This window comes from Typopeltis vanoorti, chromosome 13 (assembly GCF_054136105.1).
Source record: "Typopeltis vanoorti isolate ZY-2024b chromosome 13, IOZ_Tvanoo_1.0, whole genome shotgun sequence".
In the NCBI taxonomy this organism is placed as follows: Eukaryota; Metazoa; Arthropoda; class Arachnida; order Uropygi; family Thelyphonidae; genus Typopeltis; species Typopeltis vanoorti.
Window position 1 is genome coordinate 52,479,206 of NC_143561.1, and position 26,827 is coordinate 52,506,032.

At 35.3% G+C, this 26,827-nt stretch overlaps 1 protein-coding gene across 3 annotated transcripts in view; it reads right to left on the minus strand.

Annotated features, from left to right (window-relative positions):
• The window catches only part of LOC150100152 (phosphatidylinositol 5-phosphate 4-kinase type-2 alpha-like), a 224,196-nt gene that overhangs the window by 56,427 nt on the left and 140,942 nt on the right, over positions 1–26,827 (minus strand). For all 3 annotated transcript variants that reach the window (XM_090402421.1, XM_090402420.1, XM_090402419.1), the window contains one exon: positions 13,166–13,279. In XM_090402421.1, the coding sequence (XP_090258547.1) occupies positions 13,166–13,279 (114 nt within the window). The remainder of the gene's footprint in view (positions 1–13,165; positions 13,280–26,827) is intronic.

A 26,827-nucleotide genomic window follows, 5' to 3' on the forward strand; every position in this document is an offset into this window, starting at 1 on the left:
GAGCATTATTCAAAGCTCAGTGAGCTCTCTGCTGCCCCCCTCTTCCCATGTGAATTTTACCCCCTTTTTCGTAAGCTTCACTATGGGGTCCATTAACTCAGAGCACCGGGGAATAAATTCCCTATAGAAATTCACCATTCCCAGATATCTCCTGACTTGTCTAACTGTGGAGGGAGGTTTTGCCTCCAAGACAGCACTCACATTCTCCTTGGAAGGTTTTATTCCCATGCCACTCACTATGTGTCCAAGGTACTTCTTTTAAAAAGAATTTACATTTGGAGCACTTGAGTGACAGGCAGGCTTCGCTCAGTCTATGTAGAACTCTCAATAGAATCTTCTTGTGTTCGGCTAGTGTGGACGAGTAGATCAGCAGGTCATCCTGGAAGCACAGTACCCTTGCCCAATACATCAGCTAGCAGGGTGTTCATGAGGCTCTGAAAACTCATGGCTGAGTTCCTTGATCCTTGTGGAAGACGGCACAGTTGGTATTTTTGCCATTTAGTGGTGAAGGCAAAATACTGTCTATCCCGCTTCCTAAGGGGAATTTGGTAGTAGCCAGAGTTTAAATCGAGCTTCTTAGAGAACACCTTTGCTCCTTCAAGGCCGACCAGCAACTCCTCTATCATACACATAGAGAAATCAATAGGTATGGTGACCTTATTAATCTCCCTAAGGTCTAGGACAAACCTTAGACCATTAGATTTTTTGACAAGGATAAATGAGCTGTTCCAACGAGAGTTCGATTTCTCAATAATTATTACCCATTCATGTTCTGCTAAGAGATTATTCAATTTGTCCTGGTGTTTCAGAGGAATCTTGTACTGCCTTGTATATATTGGAGTTTCCGAAGCGACCTGTACGGAATGCTCCACCATATTTGTGCAGCAGAGGGAAGTGATTCCTTCTGTGAACACCCTGGGGAAACTTTTGTAGGTGGTGTAGAAGAATTCTCTAATTTCTTCCTTGACTAGTTCAGAGCGATGCAGTTCCATGGCATCGTGTGTGAGCCTTTCCTTCCATTCATCATGATTATTACTTAGACTGCCTACTTCAACCTTCATGAATTCACTCACATTGTTTCCCTCCTTGGTGCTCTGACTGGTTCGGAAGGTTCTCCCACAAAGAGAGAGGGATTCGTTTCCGAAGTCGCATGCAAAATGGTTCTTTTTCAAAAAATCCAGGCCCAGAACAACCTGATTGCTTAGGTCTGTCATCTCAGGTAGAACTAGTAGTTCATGAGTGAGATCTATGGGGAAACAAGGTATAGATATTCGCACCTTTACCTTCATTCTGGAGCAGAATTCTATCCTGACTATGCCTATTAGAGTGCGAAAGTTTTCAAGCTCTATGAGATTCTCAGGACTAAGGGGGATCAAATTTTTTAAAGATTGAGTGAGGAACAACCGAAACTTGCGCACCTGTGTCTAACAGAATTTCACATGGTGTTCCCTCTATGAGTCCTCCGACCATGGTCAGGTTTCCTTCATTCTGTGCCTGTGGTGGGGTGACACTCTGCATTCTAAGTGGTTCACATTTATTATCTAACTTTGTGAATGGATTCTCTTCTCCCTTGGAATTTCCTTCTCCTGATTCTCTTGTTATTGTTTTCCTCATCTCATGGACCTGATCTAACTCTTCCAACACTCTCTCTCCCTTTCTTTAGCCGCTTCATAACACTCATCTAGGCCCTTTGCCTTTCTTACGCAGGTACGCTCTTGCAGTCTGAGTACAAGCCCTGATCGGAATTGTTGGAGTGCCAACTATTCAACATGGGCTCCTCCTCGGGTGATGTCTTTAATTCGTGAGCGATTGACAATATCCTGTTAAGGAAGTTAGTTACTCCCTCCCCTTTCTCCTGCAAGCACTTGTATAAATTTTTTAGCATTTGATTAGTCCCTCCCCTTTTTGAATATTTGAGGGGAGAGTATTTCTCTGAACTCCTCATAGTTTAGGGTCCTTCCTAGAATAGGGTGTGATTGGAAGAATTTCTTTGCTTTCCCTATCAGGGTGCTGCGAAGCAACACTAGAAGTTGGAATTTGCTCCATCTACCCATCCTCCTAAGCTCTTTACGGCACTTTACTCTTCACTGAGTTACAGCAGTGACCATACGGTGTCTACGGACATCAAATGTGAATTTTTTTTTATTGTTTTACCCTATTCAAGATAATTAATAAACAAAATGCCTTTAGCATCCCAAAACACCTGCTGATGGAACCAACTTTGTCTTCTTTGGTGTTGAACAACCGGATTCTGTCCACTGTTTTGAGTGCTGTTTGGATTCAGTTTTATTCTTGTTAAAACGCTCCAAGCACTGTTCAGAGATTTTAATGTGATTGTGTTTTTGATCTGCTGTGAGCAAATGCGGCACCCATCTTGCGCAATGCTTTTTCATTTGCAATTCTTCGTGCAAAATATATTTTACATGTTCTTTTGAAATGCCTATAGTCTCAGTAATTTCACGCACTTTGACTCTCTGGATCATCTAATATCATACTGTGCACTTCATCAATGATTTCTGGTGTTGTTACACTTTTTAATGTCCTTCACGTGGATCAACTTCAAGGCTGGTATGGCCACATTTAAACTCGGCAGTGCATTTCTTAATTGTCGAAAACGAAGGAGAAGAGTGCCCATAAACTTTTATGAACTTCGAATGAATTTCATTTGGCGTTAAACCTTCTTTTATAAAGAATTTTATAACTGTATGATACTCAATTTTATCCATTTCAAGGGATACAGACAACACTTTTGCTTCAGACAGCTGTATAAAACAAACTGCTTGATAGAATGACTCGCAATTTCACATGAATGTTTATATGACAGATGTACCAACTTAGAAGAAAAAAAAAACATCCTGCCGATAGTGTTTCCATTTATGGTAGGCCAAGAACTTTTCAGACCACCCACCTATTTAATTTAATCCTTTATCCAAGTGTAAGTTTGTGCAAGTTTGTGCCTGAAGTATCTTCAGGACTGAGACAACTCGTGGCAAAGGTAGACTGATTTCACATCACTTGCCTTAGTATCCTATTATGCAAAGCACATCTCCTTGCTGACATGTATAATGCTATGCATAATGTTAAGGGTCACTACCTAGACCAGTTTCAACATTTATTGAGATCTCTTCAGTGGGAGCTACACCCAGAGGTAATACCATGGTTGAAGTAATGCAGAAGTCATATTTTCATGCCTTATTATTAAATAACTCTGGATTAGAGAAAGATGTTGGAAGTGTAAAACCTTTTGGCAACTAGTAAAGGAAAATATGACTTCAGCATTACTTCGACCTTGATATCAGCTCTGAGTCTGGCTCCCATTGAAGAGATCTCAATAAATGTCGAAACCGGTCTGAGTAGTGGCCCTTCCCTTAATGCATAGCATTATACATGTCTGCAAGGAGATGTGCTTTGCATTATGGGAGATACTAAGACAAGGAGTGATGAGAGCTTGGTTCACCTTTATCACGAGTTGCCTCAGTGATGAAGATATGTCAGGCACAAAATTTGTTTGCTTACACTTGGATAAAGGATTAAACTAAATATATAATTTAATGTTTGAACATGGTTATATCGAGGCGATAGTAACTCACTCCTCGCTGTTAACAACACCCCTCCCCAACAGCCATTATACTGCAGATGCAAGAAAAACAAGTAGTTTTATTGTATCCCTGGTATAGAATAAGGTACAGAGGCTTTTGCAGTCTGTGTAATATATTTATCAACAAATAGTGCAATTACAGACAGCTGGAATAAAAACGGAATGAATCACATGTCCCCTCTCACAGAAACTATGCTATATAGACTCGAGCAAAAACCATATGTTGCATCGGAAACACAGTATCTAACTAAAAACTATTGTCCAATTTTTCAATTGCATGAAATAAGTGTTTGTTTTTATTGCATTTAAAATTCTCGATGTCATTATGACAGACCACAAAGGCTAACTTCAAATAAAATTATACCACGAGTTGCAACATGCCATATAATGCATGTGAGTTCGTCTGCCAGCTCCAATAACCAGCAATAAAATTCAACCAAGGGTTGAAACTTTGTGTGAGTTGAGCCTGCTGGTAATGAGAAGTTCCATCGGAACGATAAACGACACCCCTTCGTGAATGTGTTAAAACTAAGAAATATATAGTGAATGTTGTTACAACAGTTTCAGATGTTGTGGAATTTGGTTGAAGTGAATTAGCATTTTAACCCAAGAATTGTCGGTTGCGTTCATCTTTGGTTCGCACGATCTTTGTCATTTGGTGGCGATTTCATCAATCATATGCACGTGTCTTCATAGCTGCTCTCTCATGTAAAACAAAATTTAACTTGTACGTATTGTAATAATTAAAAAAAAGGCTGAATAATTTAAAAGCGTATAAAAGGATACGATAAAGAGCCAAGAGGCTATTTTTCCGGCAGCGTAAATTAAGTTAAGGGGATAATAAATCCCTCATTGTTTTCAAGCCGGATATGAAACTCGGAGATCGAAATCTAAGAGTTTCATGCCGAAGAACTATCAGCGAGTCCAAGTGTACGTCATCACTTGGGTAGTACAACACTAGGGCAACTCGTGTCAAAGGTGGAGCAAGCTCCGTCGCTATCCAGACTGGTTTTGACCTTTATTGAGGTCTCATCAGTGAGTAGGTATACCTGAAATACCAAGGTATAAGTGAACCGAACTTACATATACTCCTACTAATGAATTGCCAGACCGGTGTACCCATATATTGTTATTACTACGATAAAGATGGCACTTTGACACGAGTTGCCCTAGTGTTGTACTACCAAAGTGATGACTTACGGTTGCACTCGCCAATAGTTCTTCGTCATGAAACTCTTAGATTTCGATCTCCGAGTTTTGTATCCGGCTTGAAAATAATGAGGGATTTATTATCCACTTAATTTAATTTATGCTGCCAGAAAAATAGCCTCTTGGCTCTTTATCGTAGTAATAACAATATATGGGTATACCGGTCTGGCAATTCGTTAGTAGGGGGTATATGTAAGTTCGGTTCACTTAAACCTTGGTATTTCAGGTCCACCTACTCACTGATGAGACCTCAATGAAGGTCGAAACCGGTCTAGGTAGTGATCTCTCCTCCTAATATAAAACAGGAATACATCTCCTAGGAGCTGCAATTTACATTATAAGAAAATATTAAGGATAGTGACGGAGCTTGCTCCATCTTTGACAGGAGTTGCCCTAGTGTTGTAGCACCCAAGTGATGAATTGCGCTTGGACTCAATGATAGTTCTTCGGCATGAAACTCTTAGATTTCGATCACCAAGTTTCTTATCCGGCTTGAAAATAATTAGGGATTTATTATCCCCTTAATGTATAAAAGGATGTCACCTGTAAATCACTGATGTGCCAGCAAAATTATCAGACGTGCCACCTCTGGCACGTGTGCCATAGGTTCGCCATCTATGTTCTAGTGTATTCAAGGGATCTTGATAGTCATTGTAAAATCCTATGCTCTAAATGCCAATTTTTCTTTTTGAGTATTTAGTTGGGAAGTTGAGTGTTTAGATCATAAAATTAGTGAAAAAGGAATTACGCCAACTCAGTGAAATATTATTATTATCATTCAGGCCTACTTGGAGTCAAAAGACTCATCGCTGGAGGTCCTTCCTAGGAAACACAAAGTCTATCACACCACTGTTTAAACTCATTGGCTGTTCTCGCTCTCACCACTCTATCCAGCAATTCATTCCATGATTCAACCACCATCCATGCAAAGAAACCACTCCTCGCCTTCTTGCTCACAGCATCCTTTCATAACTTCCAGGGATAGTCGTTTTGACGCAGGAAATAAGTTTGGAAACACGGGTTACTATTAGTAATATATATATATATATTATTTTGTTTAGGGCCGCATTTTTTGTGGGGGGAGAGGGGGGGAAACGAAGGGGAAGGGTATCCTTATGTGGAAACTGGGACAGGGGTTAACGGGGTGTAGACCGTTTCGGTCATCATCTGACCATCATCGGAACCTTGTCGGAATGAGTGTAGGACTATGTCAAGGCTGCAAGTTGCATCTGCCAAATTAGGGCATTTGTGGTCGCTACATGGCTGGAGGCATGGCTTAATTTATAAGTTCTGGATCGTCCAACATTCGGAAATTAGGTAGGGGCGGTGGACATTGATAGAATTTTCACTGCATTTTATGGCAATAGTTTCGGATATTCTAAGCATTGTTTCGTTGTCTTGTTTGTCTATGATTATGGCCTTGTCGATTTGGGGGATATGTTTTAGTTCAAGGATGTGAGCTGCAATTTCTGTCTTCCCTGTACTCTGTGTTTTGTTTTTCTTTTTGATGTTGCGATGTTTTTTTGTGTTCAGATATTCCGGAATGGGAATATTGCAATCCCTGAAGTGCTCTTGTAGTCTAGTCCAGAAGGACCTAATAGTTGAGCCAGTGTAGGTGACGTCACAGCCTTTTTGACAAGGAAATTTGTAGACTACGTTGTGGTTTTTGAATATTTCTTTGTGAGTGAGAGATTTCACAGGTTTTAGGAGAGTTGCTAATTTTTGGTTCGTGGTGAATACTAGCTTATAGTCCGTGTTTTTGAAAATGTATTTGTAGGCTTTGTATGTGTTTTGGATGTATGGCAATTTGATGACCATACGTGTCGGGAAGTCTGTTTTGGTTGTATTACTGTTAAGACGGGATTTTGCCGTATTGTTCGGGTAATTTATTAGATGTGTGGGGTGGTTGCGATTTTTGAAAACCTGTGTTAAATACTTTAGTTCCGTGTTAAGATAATTGCTGTTGGTTCCTTCCCCCCCGTTTATAAACAACCTTCAGCAGGATCTTGGAATTGGAAGGCATTATAGAACCAAAAACAAGGTATGTACAAAATTTTTCCACCTCTTTTATTCTGCCATAATTGCCTTCTATACTCACCCATAATGCCCTAAAAAATAAAAAAAATATATATATATATATACCCCTTTTTTGAGTAATGTTAGCCAATATATTAAAATAAGGGACACTCCTAAACAAAAACAAGCTATAATAGCCATAATTATATTAATTAATTGTAAATGTACAATTATATAGTCTGAAAGGTTAAAAAGGTACTTTCTAGGAAGCGGAAATTTAATTATGCTAGTGGACAATATGAATAAGATATTGCAGGATAAGAGTTTCCTGAAACTAATTGTGCACCATTCACAATCAGATAATATAAAAGGAAATAGTTTAAAACCTCATAATTTAATTACACAGTAAAGGAGGAACTTAAGAAATTCTGGTAAAAGAAAACCTAATCACACAAGAAATTCTACAAATTGAAAAGTACATAATTCAGATAATGAACATCGTCATAAATAATCTGACATGGATGAAATAGTAACAGAATATCATAGGTTAGTTAACTTAGAATTAAATACATCAGAGGAAAGTGAAAATCCCTCAAATTTAGTTAGAGAAGATAACGAATCTCAGCCTTTAGAATTTGATTCTGATAGTGATGATTCTGTAAGATTAGAACATAATTCTAGTAATTTAAGTAAAACTTTTGAAAAGTACAGAAATGAAATATGTAGGTATAATGAATTGGAAGATGATGTAAATTCCCAATTATCTCTTGAATCAAATGATTCTTCAGAAATTGTAAACAATGAATCATTACATAATGACCAGCAAGAACCTCATTATTATTTTAGATCTAGACATAAGCACTAAAGAAATTGTAAATTCTGTTAGGTATAAAATAAATATATAGGAATTTTTTCGAAAAACAATTATTGAGAGAAAGATGAAACTGGTGTAAAAATAGTCATCGTCATTATTAATTTCTTGATATGCACCCTCAAGGGATGTTCGGGCTACTATGACAGCACTACATGATAAAGTTTACATTATTATTAATCTCCTCTCCACAATTTTCTTCCAAATTAGTCTATTATTTATCAGCATTCCAATGCTGTCATATCCAATATTTCATACTTCTAAGGCACTTCTGATTGAATAAATCCACTTAGACTGTGGTCTTTCTCTGGGTCTTTTTCCAGCCATCTTGGCAGCAAACACCTGTTTTTCTAACCTTCCATCACCCATTCTATTTAAGTGGCCATACTATCTTAGATTAGCTCTGTTTACACATTCCTGAATGCCAACAATGTCAAATTTCTTTCTAATATCTTCATGTTTAATACGATTCTCCCACTGCCAAAACCAGTTTGAACTCTGTCATGTTTACTGCTAGTTTAGTGTTTTGGCTAATTTCTCTCTTCTTCCATATAAATTTATTCAGCTGGCTGCCCACCATACCAGCTTTGCTTATTCTATTGTCTATTTCCAGATTTAACTTACCATCTGCACTAAAAACTGTTCCTAAACAGATGAAATATTTTTCTTGTTCTACAGGCTACATCCATTCAGAATGCAGTTTAGGTGTTCAAACTTTCTGCCTATTTTCATAGTTTTGGTCTTTTTATTGCTGATTTTCATGCTAAATTTGTTAGAGCTGTTATTCAATTTAGTTAGAGCATCCTGGAGACCTGAACTAGATGTAATTAGGAGTACAACATCATCTGCATAAAGCAAAGAGCTAAGTTTGACATCTCCAATTTTAATTTCGTGCCTAATGCCACTTTCTTTCACAATGTGATCTACATAGATGATGAATAAGAGAGGAGATAACGTGCATCCTTGTCTTAACCCTGATTCTACATCAAACCATCTTCCTTTATTTCCTTCAATTCTAACTGCTGACTTGCGACTAAAATATAGACTATGTACTGATCAGTATAATGTTCTATTTACCCCATATAATTGTAGTGTTTTAAAAAGCTTTTCTCTTGGCACCTTGTCATATGCCTTTATCCAGATCTACAACACTACAAAACTTAAGTACAGATCCTTGTACTTAACTATCGATTTCTTAACTATTTATCGTAAAGTTAAAATCTCATCTTGACAACCCCTATTTGGACTGAACCAAGCTTGATCTTTCCCAGATTTCTTTTCTACAATCTTTCTCAACCTCTTTTCAAGTAGCATGATTAAATCTTACCTGGAACACAAAGTAGAAAAATTCTTTTATAATTCTCATTCAGCTATTCCTGTTTTCATTTTATTTTATTTATTTGTTTTTTTAATGGGAACAGGGCTCTACTCCGATCATCTGGAAATCTGACCTGCTGACAAGGCACCCTGAATTATGCAATGCAGCCAGTGTAAAGCTTTTATACCTCCTTATCCAAACATTTCTGGTCAAATATCATCTACTCCAGCTGCCTTCCCACATGCTTTTTCCACCTCGAATAATGACACTCGTCTTTGCATTCCTCTTGAAAATGTTCTGATATGGTTCTGTCACTGCTTGTTTCAATTTAAGAGTTTTTCGAAGTAATTATTCCAGATATCCAGGATATATAATAAATTTAGTTTAATCCTTTAACTAAGTGTAAGCAAACAAACTTTGTGTCTGAAGTATCTTCAGGACTGAAGCAACTCGTGGTAAAGGTGGACCGAGCTCTCATCACTACCTGTCTTAGTATCTCCCATAATGCAAATACACCTCCTTGTGGACATCTATAATGCTATGCATTAAGGGAAGGGCCACTACCCAGACCGGTTTCGACCTTTATTGAGGTCTCGTCAGTGGGAGCCAGAGCCAGAGGTGGTGATACTAAGGTGGAAGTTATGGAGAAGTCATATTTACCTATAAGAGTTGCCAAAAGGTGTCTCACCTTATTATTAAATTACTCTGGATTTAGAGAAAGATGTTGGAAGTTTTTTCCCACTTGGTTATACTATAATAAATTTAGTTTAATCCTTTATCCAAGTGTAAGCACCAGAGTTTGCACCTGAAGTATCTTCAGGACTGAGGCAACTCGTGGTAAAGGTGGACCAAGCTTTCATCACTCCTTGTCTTAGTATCTCCCATAATGCAAAGCACATCTCCTTGCAGATATGTATATTGCTATGCATTAAAGGGAAGGGCCACTACCAAGGAGATGTGCTTTGTATTATGGGAGATATTAAGACAAGGGTGATGAGAGGTTGGTCCACCTTTACCACGAGTTGCCTCAGTCCTGAAGATACTTCAGGTGCAAACTTTGTTTGCTTACACTTGAATAAAGGATTAAACTAAATTTATTATAGTCTAACCAAGTGGGAAAAAACTTCCAACATTTCTCCAAATCCAGAGTAATTTAATAATAAGGCTCACCTTTTGGCAACTCGTATAGGTAAATATGACTTCTCCATTGCTTCCACCTTAGTATCACCACCTCTGGGTCTGGTTCTCACTGACAAGACCTTAATAAAAGTCAAAACCAGTCTGGATAGTGGCCCTTCCCTTAATGCATAGCATTATACATGTATCTTTCATAGTATTTTTATAGTATCTTTCATAATGCAAAGCACACCTCTGCAGGGAGGTGTGCTTTGCATTATGAAAGATACTAAGACAAGTAGGGATGAGAGCTTGATCCACCTTTAACACGAGTTGCCTCTGTCCTGAAGATACTTCAGGTGCAAACTCTGTTTGCTTACACAAGTGGATAAAGTATTAAACTAAATTTATTATAGTCTAACCAAGTGGGAAAAAACTTCAAATATCTAGGATATCTTTATCTTCAATTTTCATATCACCTTTATCATCACTCTTTCCTCCATTTCTAAGCTTTTTCAATAGCTTCCAGAACATTTTGTTACATTCCTTATATTTTCTGTATTCTTACCAAGAGACGAAGAGTATTGGGAAAGTGAAAAAGATTATTAAATATTCTGATCAACAGGTATACAGTTTGTGAAAGACTGTTACTGACAATGAATATCTGAGTGTCTCTGTCCAGCTGTATCAGTACTGGAGGAGCGAAGTTACTGAGCTGTGAACACTGAAGTCCTTAAGAAAGACTTTCACTTGAGTATTATGGATTGTAGACAGACGAAAACTTCTCAGAAAAAGCTTTTTCTGATAACCACACTGACCTTTCTGCAGAAAGATCAATGTGGTTATCAGAATTTGGAGCAATACAGACAACAAATGAATGTATCGTGTCACCAAAGAAGGTTCGAGTTGCTGCAAATCACAAACATAGGATTCAAAGTTTGTCATTCTCTACCACAGAATGCTATATCTTCACAAATGCAGAGAAACCACCAAGATAGAATCATGCAGTGTACAGTTAGGAAAGCTGAGGTAGAAATGAAGACAAAATAAGACTGCTACTTGAGATTCAGTTAAAATAGTAGATGTCATTTGGATGTCTAAGTGGGTGGTGTGCATTGTTTAAATTGGTAATGAGACCATGAATGTTGGTAAAGTGGATACGAGTGTTTTTAGACACTATCTTTCTGAAAATTTTTCATGCTCCTCTAAAATGAAAATCGATACAATATAGCAATTTGCTTCTTAAGGGACACCTCTGGTGTAGAAACACAGCTACAACAACATTTGCGCAACTGTAACATACCTATTCCCGAATATCTAAGCAATAAGAACAAAAAACAAAATAATAAAAAATCAAATACAGGTAAAACTGAAATCACGATCCATGCATTCGAACAGAACCACATTCCCCAAATCCCAAAAAGCTACCATACTTGACTTTCAAAATCATGTTAAGAATTTTCAGAAATCATAGCTATAAGATTTGACAATTCCATAAACACCCATTGCCCCTATGTGATCTCAGAAAATTGGAAGCTCCACGATATTCAAATAAACCTGAGATTTCTGCCCATGAGCAATCACTAAAAAATTCAATGCAACCATAAAAGTAAACTTAGCACAAACTTCACCTTTTATTATTTTCCAACACTCCACTGAAGATGACTCCTAGTTAAATGGTCCATATACAGTAATTTTTATATTTTTTTGTTTTTCATTCTTCATAGTAGTTCATTATGCCACAGAGTATGTATTCTTCTGTTTTTAAAAAAACTTTCCATATATTTTTATCTTTATTTTATTCCCGTCTGGTAAAAAAAATTCCATGCTTCTCTAATCTACTTTAGGCTTTTAAATTCCTCTTGTAATTTATTATCCTTTTAAGAGTTTGGGTTATGAGTTCAAATCTACCAACATTGTTCTACCAAAATTATGTCCCAAAAATTTTAAAATCAACAAATCAAACACATGAAGATTTTCCCTAAAGTATGTCATAAAACATCTTTCATGTTATCACTTTTTTAATATAAGGTTGAATATATATATCATTTATGTTTTAATATTCAATCACAGGAATAACCAGTGTTTTTACATCAGGGGTGTAGAAACACTGGTTATTCTTAAACATTATAAGAAATGCACTTGCAGCTAAGAAGTAAACAGCCAAGCTATACTTGGCTATTTTCAAAAAGACATTATTAGGACAGCAGATGAAATTACAGAGTACGGTCACCAAACCAAATTTTTTTACAGTAAACCAAAAGATCAACAGGTTTTACTGTAAAATGTGAAAGCATTACTGTACTAGCTGTACTGAAAAAAAATAAAATAAAATAAAATAAAATAAAGAAAGAAAGAAACATTTTATATTAAAATGTCTAAATGAAATTAATGACCAAAATTGATTTAAGATGCCTTCATCCAACTTATTATAATATACTTTCAGAGAAGGACTTTTAATAGTTGGAAATTTAAAGATCATGTTAGGAACATGAAGAGATGCAATACAAAAACCCAAATGGCAGTTCATTTTCATAGAGGCTAAACATGGAACCTTTTCAAACCCACTTGGATGTCTTATAGTTCACTGTATTTTTTGAGTGTGAATTTAGGTTTTGAAATTTTGATGAATATTTTATCATAAGGAACGTGAAGAGATGCAATACAAAAACCCAAATGGCAGTTCATTTTCATAGAGGCTAAACATGGAACCTTTTCAAACCCACTTGGATGTCTTATAGTTCACTGTATTCTTTGAGTGTGAATTTAGGTTTTGAAATTTTGATGAATATTTTATTATACACATTAATTCAATTATGCTTTTGATCACATCAGCAATAAACATTTATAGCAAATGATATTTTTGCTACTTTCAGAAAATTTATGAATTGAATTTTGAGAATTTAAGGATAAATATCTCATTTTCTTTTTTATGTTAAAATTTGAGTAAATTAAAAATTCAAATTTATACATTATGTTACTGCTCACTTTATAATATATATATATATATACACATACATATTTTACAAACACGTACTTCAACATCCAATGTCAACATTTCCATTAATTTTTCTTTTGCTTCAGTTCCAATGTACATTTTGCAACCATCTTTTAAAAAGTCATTATCCTTTAAAACAGGAAGGTTTTTTTCCTGTCAAAGACAAAATATAACATTTAATAAACAAGAGAGAGAGTGAACATAAAATAGTCTATATTTCCTTATGCTGTTATAAGAAATGTATCTTACAGCAACATAACACACTGAGCTTTTCATCCTTGAATGGGTAACCACTCAATACATATTTAAATATAACTTGCAATATCAATTTAAATTAAGAAAGGATAAATTTAAGGACTTTTTATTTATCCTTTCTAGCTCATGAATTCTTTAGCAATAATAAACACTTTATGAATTAAAAATTAATCAATTCAAATTTGTAGACAAGTTACTACATAATGAGTTCAGGATATCAATGTTTGTTAATTCTGTGTTCTCTGCCAGATAAAAAACCTTTAGATAGGTTTTTTGTATCTTGAACCTAGGTCTTCCAATCAAAGAGTACAAAGGGAATGCGTAATATCTTAATAATAAAGTAATAGCTAAAAAATGTATGCAATTTCAAAAATTAAATGAACTGTGATATAAACGTGAAGCAAAATTCAAATAGAAGAGTCAAGTTTATTTTTATCGATACAGAAGAAAACGATATCCATCCCAATGAGCATACATATGAAGATATACAGTAAAAAAGTAAACAGTCTGTAGCATTTCACACTGCACTACTCAATACTGGAAACAGCTGTTATCACAAAATCATTCAGTTCACTTACTGTTCTTTGCTTATGAGAGAATTTTTCTTTTAAGGTAAGCACAGAAAAAAAAGTTTAATGAGAAAAGATGAAGCAACCCAGAAAATGTTCATTGATTATAGGCAGAAAGTGCATAATGTAGTGTCGCATTTTGTTCAAACCATACAACTTTTTCTTGTGCTATACACACAAATCCAGAAATAACCATTAAATATTTTATTAAAAAAAAAAAAAAAACTTAATCACCTACAAAAATTGGTAACTTATAGTATTTAGAACTACTGTCAGAGTGAAGATAACCCAGAAACATTCTGCTCTAGTGATTAAATATGATCCTTTTTTTCAAGCCATCTCTGGTTGCCAAGAAGTGGAGTGGTGTTTAAAGCTAGGTGATGAGAATTGCCTAATGATGCACTTTCGGGTCTCTAATGGGCAGGTGACTATTATTTTTCAGGAAATAAGAATGTATGGCAATGTTACATTGCCATAATCAAAAAAAGATATGTGCATGCACTAACACTGGGCAAATGAGGCAAGAAAGGCAACCAAAGTTGAGCCTAGAGTCCTAAACAGTGCCCCTAATAGGCTAAATTGGTCTTGGCTGTTTGGGCTGAAGATCTGAGTATTACTATTTTCCATATGTGAGAAGGTTTTGTGCACCCAAATTTGTTGAGATTTGGAAGGTTTTTCAGGGCTAAGGCAGATTTGAAGAATAGCCTTCATATTTGTATTTGCTGTGGTATAACAGAGTGGCCTTCTTCCAGCATAATCCTATGGCAGTTGTCCAAAGCATGGTCAGCAAGTCCTGAGTGGCTGTATTGGTGGAACTGGGTGTAGTCCTTTTGTTAAGAAATAATATTGGCTGTCCTGCTTGTTTGGCTGTAGTAAGACAGTTTGCAACTTCAAGGGACCTAGTAGGTATAGGGAATGTGGATGGTCTCTGGCGGTGCAAATAAGAGATGCCAATTTTTTTATGTGGTCTGTAAGTAGTTGTAAGGTTGCATTTCCTTAGGAATTCTGTCCTGATGACAGCAATGTAATGTTGCCAAAATATAGGAAAGTATAAATTATGAATAACCAACATATAAGCCTATCTACCAGAATTACTATTATCTATGTTGATTCCACTGCATGCAAGACCTTCAATACGGCAAGCTGAAGTCGAAGATAATAATGTTATCCTAAATTCTGTGAAATTGAAACACTGGTTTACTTTACCAAAAGCCTTCCACATTTACAAGTGCACTAGCTTCGCTCTTTTACAGGAACAGATTGCATTTGCGTGTTGATGCTAACAAAGCTGTCCGTGCATTAGAAGAAGAGATTGCAGCATGCTGATTGTTGACCTTTGGACAACCCTTTCTGATGTCTCAAATGCTTCAGCAGACAAAAAATTTCAAAAAAATATGTCATTTTTTTTATTTATGTTAAACAACCTTCTGAAGATGATGTTAGCCATATAGACAGTGAAACATGCTGAGGAAATATATCTAGTATAAATAAAAAAATATATATATATGAGTTAAAACATTATTTATTATTCAAGCACATCTGCTTGCATCTGAATCGCATACTTCACTGGCATCCCACATTCTACACAAAATTTTCACCTGCTTTCAAAGCCCTAATTCAACAGAAAGAATATGAAAGCAGCCAAAGGAAAAATCCAGTTTACTGCAGGTGGCTCAAATCGAGAACTCCAGCTACATACCTATACCAAAGCACATAACAAATGTAAAACAGTCATCAGCAGATTTAAATCAGATTTTATGAAGGCCAAAAAGCATTCCACAGACTACTCACCATCTTGATCACTCACCTCTGGATCCTCTCCATTACTTCCTCATCCCCAAGAAACCCAGGTGATCAAGATTTCAGCACAGTAATCCAAATGCAGTTGTATGAAGGCTACATAAAGAGGAATGATAACTCCCTCATCTCTGCTTGTTAGTATGTTCTTCAATAACCAAGTAATCCTGTGAACTATCCTGGCCACTTTAGCAATATGCCTTCTAAACTTTAGCTCTATATATTCTAAACTACAACCCATAAATCCCTGACTTGATCAATTTTCTGAAATACAGTTCCCTCACTATGGTACACAACTTGTAATCTTTGTATTCCAAAATGCATAACGTTAGACTTTTCCAAATTAAATTAATATTCATGTTTTGCCATAGTCTGTCTCAGCCTATTTAAATCATCCTGCAAGCTCTCTACACCACCATGATTAACTATTATCCTATCCAACTTTGCATCATCAACAAACAACTGAATATCACCTTTCAAATTATTTCCTATGTCATTTATGTATGAATTAAACAGCAGTGGTTCAAGCACAGAGTCCTGAGGCACACCATAAGTCACCTGTCTTCTGCTAGATTCTGTTCCTACATATACGTTTTGGTATCTGTCCATCAGCCACTTCATCCATATCACCAAGTTTCACATCCATCCCTATTTGTTGCAGTTTGTGTAACAGAGTTCCATGAGTTATCCTGTCAAACGTCTTTGCAAAATCTAGCAGTAGTATTATTGTGTAGCCATTCGCTTTATAATAATTAGGTATTTTACAGAGTAAGTCATTTTAGTTCAAGTATGAAATAAGACATTTGATTTCATACTTTATATAGGTAATTTATGAAGTACACAGATATTCTACAGAATAACCAAGTAGATTTAGTCATCATCATCAAATTCCTGATATGTATCCTCAAAGGGTGTACAGGATAATTACGATAGTACTACATGAAAAAGTTATGCCATTACTAACCTCTGGTCGACAATTTTCCTCCAATTAAAATGAAATATATATATTGATCTTTAATTGACCATGATTTATAAACATCTAATACCAACAAGTTTCGCCGACGGGGATGTCAGGCTTCTTCAGGGCTTATAATGGTAAGAGAAAAAAATTCAAAGTGGCTAGTACAGATAAAATGGAGTAACACTATCGTATAAATTAAACATTAAAACAGAACGCATAACATTACATGCATGGAGTGTGCTGTGTTAGTCACTCTTATGAGAGCATATTCTGTAGTTTTGAGTGAAATTAAATTCTGGCAGACTGTGTGATCTTATTAAGGTTTTCCATATGACGAAGCAGGACAGCCCAGTTAGCAAAACTTGTTGGTATTAGATGTTTATAAATCATGGTCAATTAAAGATCAATATATATTTCATTTTAATTATATGTTTGAATGACCAAATATAATCTAAACAATTTTCCTCCAAATTAATCTGTTATCCGTCAAGACTCCAACATCATCAGATTTATTATTTCTCTCTTTTAAGACACCTTTTACTGTATCAATCCATCTACATCTTGGTCTTCCTCTGAGTCTTTTCCCTGCCAACCTAGCAAAGAACACTTATTTTGCTAATCTTTTCTTTCCCATAACACATTCCTGTGAATGCTAACAATGGCAAGTTCTTTCCTAATATCCTAATTTTTAACGTGATACGGCCATCAATGCCATCTGTAAAAAAGAACACAAACGATACGTTAAATATAATAATTTTGGTGAGCAGGCCTCTCAAATCATGCTCTTAATACCCTACATCGAATTGATTGAAAAAGTACTTGTTCTTTGCATCATACAAAAACTTGGTATGAATGGAAATTAAAGAAGCCTGTGAAATTTCGATTAACCACCCTATTCTTAATAATAATGGAGGCTTAAAAATCCCAAAAATTTGGATGTCACACATTCAGCCCACTTAGTTTTCAGCAAATCCAGACTTTAGGACTCTAAGCAATTTTTCATCTTTTATTGGCCCCTATCCATACCAGTGTTGCAATTTATATGTATACTTATATAAGTAATTTTATTTTTGTTTATTTATTTATCTATTATTTTCTGCATGAACATGTTACTCTCCACTTAATTTAACTTTGTAATCTAATAGATAATAATAATAACAGAACTTTAGCTTTGATGTAATGAGGTTTTTAAAAAAAATTTTAACACCAGAGGTCAGGCAAATAGTTTTAACGGTTGATCAGTAACTTTAGCATGCCATGTAGATTGTAGTGCAGCTTGTTTCTTTGTATAAGTATACACCAGATAATGACCTTAATGTGAAGGTCGAAACGCCGAATGTATATTTTGGTTTATATTAAACTAAAGTTTTACTCTAACATGGTAGTTGTATCCATAAGTTTCATAATGTATTCTGATCGCTGTGGAAGCATGAAAGAAAGGATTATTACAACAGTTATTCAATTTAGTCAGGGAATCTTGCAGACTTGTACTGGATTTATTCAGAAGTATAACATCATCTGCATAAACTAAAAAGGTAAGGCTACTATCGCTAATTTTGATTTCAGATTTAATACCTCTTTCTTCATAATGTGATCCACATAGATAATGAATAACAGTGGAGATAATGTGCATCCTTGTCGTACATCTGATTTAACATCAAACCATCTTCCTGTACCTCTTTCAATTCTAACTGCTGACTTACAGCTTAAATAGAGACTATGTATTGCTCGATATAATGTCAAATTTATACCATATTACTGCAGTGTTTTGAAGAGCTTTCCACTTGTCATATGCCTTTCCCAGATCTACAAGATTTAAATACAAATCCTTGTTGTATTTCCATAATTTCTCAACTATTTGTCTTAAAATGAAAATCTGATCTTGATAATCTCTATTTAGCCTGAATCCAGCTTCTTCTTCACCAAGCTTCCCTTCTGCAATTTTCTTTGCTGTTTCTCAAGTATATTATATTAATAATACCAGGAATACTCAGTAGGGAAATACCTCTGTAATTCTCACATTGTTTTATTTCCCTTTTTACAGATGGACACTATGAGAGCTCTGCTCCAATCATCTGGAATTCGACCCTCTGACCAGGCCTACTGAATAATACAATGCAGCTACTGCAGAACTTTAATATCTCCATATTTGAGCATTTCTGACTAAATTTCTTCTAATCTAGCTGCCTTTCTCCATTTCAGGTTTTTCGATGACTTGTTCTACTTTAAGTATGGATATGTATTCCTGACTGGATTTCTGTTGGGAGTTTTCTATCATCATGCTGACACTGCTTGTTTCATTTAGAGCCTTTCAAAGTAATTACATCAGACATCTAGAATATCTTTATCTTCAGTTTTCATGTCACCATTATCATTTATTATTCCTTTTACAGTTCTTTTCCCTCCATTTCTAAGCTTTTTCAATAACCTAAATAATATTTGCCACCTACCTAATATTTATTTTCTATGTTCTTACCAAACTTTTCCCATGATGTTAGTTTAGCTAGTTTTACACAGTGCTTTGCTTTCTTACATTTTTCTCTGTATTCTGTTAACTTAAAATTGAAGGGAACTTTTGATATTCTTTCTTCTATTTAACTGACTACCTCTTTAACTTCCTGAATTCACCATGAGTTCTGATTTGTCTATCTTTACAAAGAATCTCACGACATGCCTCTCTGGCTGAATCAATCAATCAGTACTTGCAGTCCATTTGCTTATTTTCTAAAGGAGCATCCCTAGTATTAAATTATTGGCTTTTTTTACTGCTGTTAAATTAAAACATGAATGATATGTGTACAAAAATATATTGAAAAAGTAACAATATGAAAAAAGTAATTTTTGACATACCTTTGCAGGATCCTCATGTTTGCTTTAAAATTTTTGATGAAACATCAGGAAATATAAAATTGGTAAAAATAAAAACGGAACTCTTAAAGCAATAATGAGCTATAAAAGAAGTTTAAAGACCATTAAATAGTTAAAAATGCATGGAGCTTTTTTTCAGAAAAGAACAGAGTAAAGATAAAAAATATGGAAATTAAAAACAGAGGTATACATACAGTGGTGCCATGGTGAACTCATATGAAGAATGAATGAATGACCGAAAATTAAAAATAAGAGAAAAAAAACAGTTTTTTTATCATGATTTTAAATTTTAAAGCAAACATGAGGACCCTCCAAAAGTATGTCAAAAATTACTTTTTTTTTTCATATAATTTCTTTTTCAATATATGTTTGAATGCATATCATTCATGTCTTAATTTAACCACAGTAAAAAATCCAATGGTTTAATATTAGGGGGGGGGGTGCTCCTTTAGAAAATAAGCAAATGGCTTATAAGTATTGATGTCAATTTAGAGGAACAGCATGAAATTTTCAAAAAAATAATATCTAAATCAATCAATGTTTTCTTCAGGGTTTGCCACTGAATCTACAAGGTTTGGTTCTTGTTTTCAAAATCATTCATTTTTTCTTGAAATGTTTGTGTATTTCAGTCTACAGTTCTCCCAAAAGCTGCTCAATGATTTATTTTAAAAGTTTCTTGCACACACTTCTTTTCAAATATAAATTCAATTTTATCCTGCTCAAAACTAAATAGTGATCACTTCCTATTTCAAATCCTCTGTATACTGTTTTATCCTGAATCAGTGGGAAAACATCACTATCAACTTATTGTTATTATGGGCTACTTTAGACTCCTTTGATGAGTCTAAAGACTCCTTGAGTCTTTAGACTCATCAAAGGAAGCCTTAAACATCATGTCAAGAACTATCTAACATTTGCACAGCATCTATCATACTTTGATTTGAACTCAGTCACAACAGACGCTGGCAACCTGTTTCACTCATTCACTACTCTCCAAGCAAAAAACCTAGAACACCCTTCATAACTACACTCTTATTCACTTTCCATGGATGGCCCCTAGTTCTTCCACCACCAGACCTATTCTGAAAAATTTCCTCTGAATTAATCTTGTAAAAACCCTTCGGTAATTTGTGTGTCAATCAACCAGTCCAACCAATCCACCTATCAACAAGTTTCTGTAACCCCACAAATCTTCATTCCGTAGACCTGCTACCATCTTGGTCACTCGACTCTGGATCCTATCCACCTCCTCCTCGTTGCCAAGAAACCCTGGTGACCAGATCTGCTCGTTTCCACTCATCAAAGTATTCTTCATTAACTAAGTAATCTGATGAGCTGCTTTAGTCACTTTTGTTATGTTCCCCCTAAACTTTAATTCCTATCCACTATCACTCCCAAGTCTCGTTCTTCATCAATTTTGGAGTACAGATTGACTATGTGATAGTCAATGACTTTTCTTATTTCTCGCATCTTCTCTCCATGTGAATTTGTGCATATTTTTATGTTGGAACATGATGTTAATAATAACTAATCCAGTCCTAAGAGATATCCTGTAGATTTTGTTGAAATCCATAAAAAAAGAAATATTTTTTACCAAAATGTTGCGATTGCCTGTTATGTTTCTAAAAAGAACATAATTTTCACTTTCATGAATTTATTTTTAAATCTGATGAACAAATGAAGAACATAAATAGTAAAAAAAAATATGTTAATGTTAGATGACTAAGGCAAATGATCTCCTCCTTTGCCTAGAATATTGTCATTGCATGCCTCCTTTGGCCATCTGTCAGCAAGACATCCAAAGAATCTTGAAAAACTTAAATACCAAAAAAGGTAGTTGGTTCAGATGGAATTTGACCTATTGTGCACAAGAGATGAGCTCCTGATCTTACCCCTGTACTTTATCTACATGCTATATTATTTTGACATTTACAGCATAGATGCAGGCCCATATACAATGAATTCCTAAAAAAAGGTTACAAATGTCTGCCATCAAGCTATTGATATATTGTTCTCACATTAGTTTTGTCAAAAAAAAAAAAAGAAAAAAGTAATAGAGAATGTTATTAATCAACTTTGATGCCTGCCGAACTGTCAGCTGCTTAGTGACAATTATGACTTTCGCCAATCTAGATCCAATCTAGGAGAATCTTCTGGCTTACATTACCCACTTCTGGATATGTGGCATGGAAAGGTTTGAAGAACCAGTGTTGTTGCACTTGACATCTTTCAAGCATTTGATAGGGTCTGAGATTGAGGGCTTCTCATCAAATTACCACCATATGGATTGCCTTTCGCCCTTTGTAATTTGCCAGTTTTTCTCTTATCAAATACTACATGTAATGTAGATGGATCAGGGTCTACACTCATTGGGTTTTAAAAACAACTTCTGCATCATAAAGATGAGGGGATGCTAGCTCATTTATCCATTACAATTCTGAAATGTTTCCGCCATTATTTGATTACAGTGCTTTGTGAGATATGATTGTTTGAATGACTTGAAATTCACAAAAAAACATTTATTTTATTCATGTGCAAAGTAAATTAACACCATTAAAAGTTAACATTAACACCAAGCATATTATAGTGGAAATAATATGCTTATTATTTCCACTATAACCTCCTGCCCACTGACTTACTCCTAGCCCCTATTTAACCATTTCATCCTTTGTCTGATGTATGATTTCACATCAGCATGAAACAGTCTAATGAAACTTTGATGAACTGCTCATTAAATACTTCAACTATATTCTCTGTGGTGGTTATCCATCCCCCCATTTTTATCAATTAATATCATCTTCCATAATCATTCTTTCTTCTACTGGTCACATGCTGAAAGAACTCCATAAGATTTTTCATTAAGATTGGATAAGTGCTACTCATGCTGCAATTCCTGCTTTTTTAAACCATTATTTTCCTAGCCTGCTTTTCATACCCTTTATAATGGCATCTCCTCCTTTTTTTTTTTTTAAATGAAAATCCACTCTCAAAAAACTTGGAAAATCTATATTGCTTATTAGAGATGTATTTATTCAAATCCTATTTAGTCAGTTCCTTCCAAATGGCTACTCAAAACGGTTATTATGAAACGTTAATTTTCTGATGATCCAGCTCATAACACAGAAATTAATTACAAAAGGCATGGATATCCTTACCATACGTTGATAACACATCAAGGAAAATAGCTACAAGAAAAATCAGTCAACATCATAATGGCCTTCATAAAAAAGAACATGTAAGCAATGTTGAAAACAAAAGAGAAGAAAAAAGTGCATTCACAACTGACAAGCTTCCTCCATGTCTTACTTAGAAGAGAATAATTTTGTCAGATTGTTCAATAGGTCTTAGCTCACACAGTACACAAAATAGAAACCAAGGACTTTTGCTTCATGACATCTCCTATGCTAGCAATCACATACAGAATTTACACAATAATGTATAGACATTGATGATGTGCCTAATGATACATGATTAAACTATTAAATTATCAATCTAGTATTTTTAAATTTATAAAAATAACGGTGTTCGGAAATGTTTCAGTTTTTTGTATGTGTTAAATATCTTCCTGAAGATGCTATCAGCCATTATTAATTATTAATAATTAATTGGTTAATTATTAAAGTTGTCCACAAGATCTCCTTATGCTATTGACGGTATACAGATCAGCATGGAGCACACATGATAAAAGGAATATCAGCACATTACATTCTAAAAACATCTACAACATTAAGGATAAAAGCTAGGTAACTGGGAGTAGACCTCTGCATTACTTTTAAGGGACATGGAGAACAGACTGGGGCTTCTGACTTAATGCCCAATCTTCACCTTCATACAATGTGCTCTGTTAGTAGGTAGTTACTGGATAGTGAAAAAAATGAGGATGAGCTGAAATTTGGGACTTAGCTGACCAAACTGTAGTCTGTACTGGCTTAAACTGAAACAAACAAACATGAAGATACATGTTTGTTAATAGTTTAATCATGTATCATAATGAAATTTCATGCCAGGTGGGGCATCAGCCAATTAACAAAGGCCTTCACTGTTTTCAGTAGGGGAACCAGAGAAAAAGTTAGCTACTGAAACAAACATAGGCACCATCAGCATGAGGAACAGAAAGGAAATCGAACTGCCAAAAAATTGAAAAAGTGCTACTGAGACAAGATAAACTTTTTGATTGGAAGCCAGTTTCAAGTAGTTAAAGAAGTAACTTTAAAAATGGAGAATTAAACAATAAAACTTATTTGTGCCTATGCTCCCACAGATAATTCTCCAAAGGAAGAAGTGGATGAAAGGAATTTTTTGAGTCATTAAAGAAGGCAGTTGACATAAAGAAAACAAAAAAAGCTTATGCACTAGTTTCTATAAATTAAGGAACAAAGAGAAAATCATGATAACTCAGGGGAAAATGGGAAAAAAACACATCAAAGTCAGGTACAATATGTAAATGTGATACTGAATCTAGTTACCATGTACAAATGAGTTGTATTGTCAGAGGTATGAGCCATGGCATAAAAGTGGGCATTTTGGAGTGGTTTTCCATTTCTTGTCTTGAGTGAGAACACGACGTTTTATGACAGTAAAATTCTTGGATATGGCTGCAAAACATCACTTGAAACCAATGAATTCAGGTGGCAAGTCATCATAAGACTAGAGGCCAGCAAAAGTCTGGTGGACGTAACCAGATGATTACATGTGAGTCGTTCAGTGGTCACAGACTGTGGAAACAATTTCAAGAGTCACAAAGCAGCCTGGAGATACAGTGACGGAAGGACATGGGCTACAACTACAGCAGGTGACCAAGAGCTCTGATTATCTGTTCACTGAAACAGGAATTCTACTATCTTCTATCATGAAACAGGAATCGGCCATGACCTGACATCAACTATGGGAACATTAGTATCTGCTTCCACTGTGTGCTATTCTATGTTTGTATGGAACTGACAGTTGTCAAGTAAAAATGCTGGAACTTGCCATAAGATTCTCCAACTAAAATATTCTTTCCTTCAGTGTCACACAGTGACCAGCATTCATTTCAGTAAATCATGGGGACTAATACTGTGTTAGGAATAATTACTTTAATTTCCAAACATTTCGACCTTCATATTGAGGTCATCATCTGGAGTACACACACACACATACATATATACAAAGACAAGCTCTATTACATTTCAAACAGTAGCCAAAGTGACAATCATTCAATCAACAGTTATTCTACTGACCTGACTTCTAGTGAAAAAAAAAAAAAAACTACATCAAAGCCATATCCCATTTACAACATCATCAGCAAACAAATTCATATAAATACTTTTAATAAAGCAAAACTGGTGGCCTAATCAATAATTTAACATAAGTGTTTGTTATATTAAAGCTAAGATCCTAGATTACTATAGTTCTAAACTCTTAGACCAAATGGTCATGGACAGAATATGTGCCATTCTTATTCTGGGGATTTTTAGACCACCATTATTGAGATTAGGATGGTTGAAAGGAATTTCACAGGCCTTTTTAAATTTACACTCATTCCACATTTTGTTGTGATGTAAAGAACATTTGCCTTTCCGGTCAATTCAATGTAGAGTATTCAAAGGCATGATCAAAAAGGCCAGACACCATAGTTATTAAATGTAACGTACCACGGGCTCACTGTTATCCCCCACCCCTCAAATGCTAACTTTTCTATGGAAGTTTTTAAGCAACATGCTCAAGATTCACTGAATTTAAAACACAAAGTCTGGTTTAGATACGTTGATGATGTTTTTGTCATCTGGTCCCATGGCTGACAGACATTCGTACCTTTCCTTAGTCACCTAAACAAACAACACAAACACACTTTCTTTTCAAGATACACTTGCCACAACCACATGTCTTCCTTCTGGCAGTCATTTCCTTCACTGCTTACTATAAGTACATACATATATATATATATATATATATATATATATATATATACAGTGTGTAAAACTAGCTAAACAAAAGTCATGGGAGGACTTTGGCAAGAATATAGAAAATAAATATCAAGAAGGTGGCAAAATATTCTGGAGGTTGTTGAAGAAGCTTAGGAATGGAGGAAAGAGTGCTGTAAAAGGAGTTAGAGATGATAAAGGTGACATGAAAACAGGAGAAAAAGAAATCCTTGAAGTATGGAGTAATTACTTTGAAAAACTGGTAAATGAAACAAGCAGTGATGACAGCACAGTGATAAAAAACACTGACCAGGCATGCAGTCAGGAATACATATCCATACTTGAAGTAGAAAAAGGAATCAAAGGCTTGAAATGTGGAAAGGCAGCAGGAGTAGATGATATTCGACCAGAAATGCTGAAGTATGGTGGTATAAAAGTCTTACAGTGGCTGCACTGCATAGTTCAGAAAGCCTGGACAGAGGGATGAATTCCCGATGATTGGAGTAGAGCTCTCATAGTACCCATATATAAAAAGGGAAATAAAACTGAATGTGAGAATTACAGAGGTATTTCCCTTCTGAGTGTTCCTGGCAAAATCTATGCGAGTATACTTGAGAAACGGTTGCGAAGAATTGTGGAAGAAAAGCTTGGTGAAGAACAAGCTGGATTCAGGACAAATAGAGGCTGTCAGGATCAGATCTTCACTTTACAACAAATAGTCGAGAAAGCATGGGAATATAACAAAGATCTGTATTTAAGTTTTGTCGATTTGGAAAAGGCATATGACAAGGTGCCAAGAGAGAAGCTATTCAATACGCTGCAGTTATATGGTGTCAATGGGGCATTATATCAAGCAATACTTAGTCTTTATTTGAGTTGTGAGTTAGCAGTTAGAATTGAAGGAAGTACAGGAAGATGGTTTAATGTTAAATCTGGTGTGAGACAAGGTTGTACATTATCCCCTCTGTTATTCATTATTTATATGGATCACATTATGAAGGAAAGTGGTATTAAACCTGATATCAGAATTGGAGATGTTAATGTCAGCTCTTTGCTTTATGCGGATGATGTTATACTTCTAAATAAATCCGCTACAAGTCTGCAAGATTCTCTGACTAAATTGAATAACTGTTGTAATAGATATGGCATGAAGGTCAGCAATAAAAAGACAAAGACAATGAAAATAGGCAGAATCATTGAAAATGTCAACTGTGTTGTGAATGGAGAATCTGTGGAACAAGTAAAACATTTCAGCTACTTAGGTACGATTTTTACTGAAGATGGTAAATTAAATATAGAAATAGACAACAGAATCAGCAAAGCTGGTATGGTGGGAAGTCAACTGAAT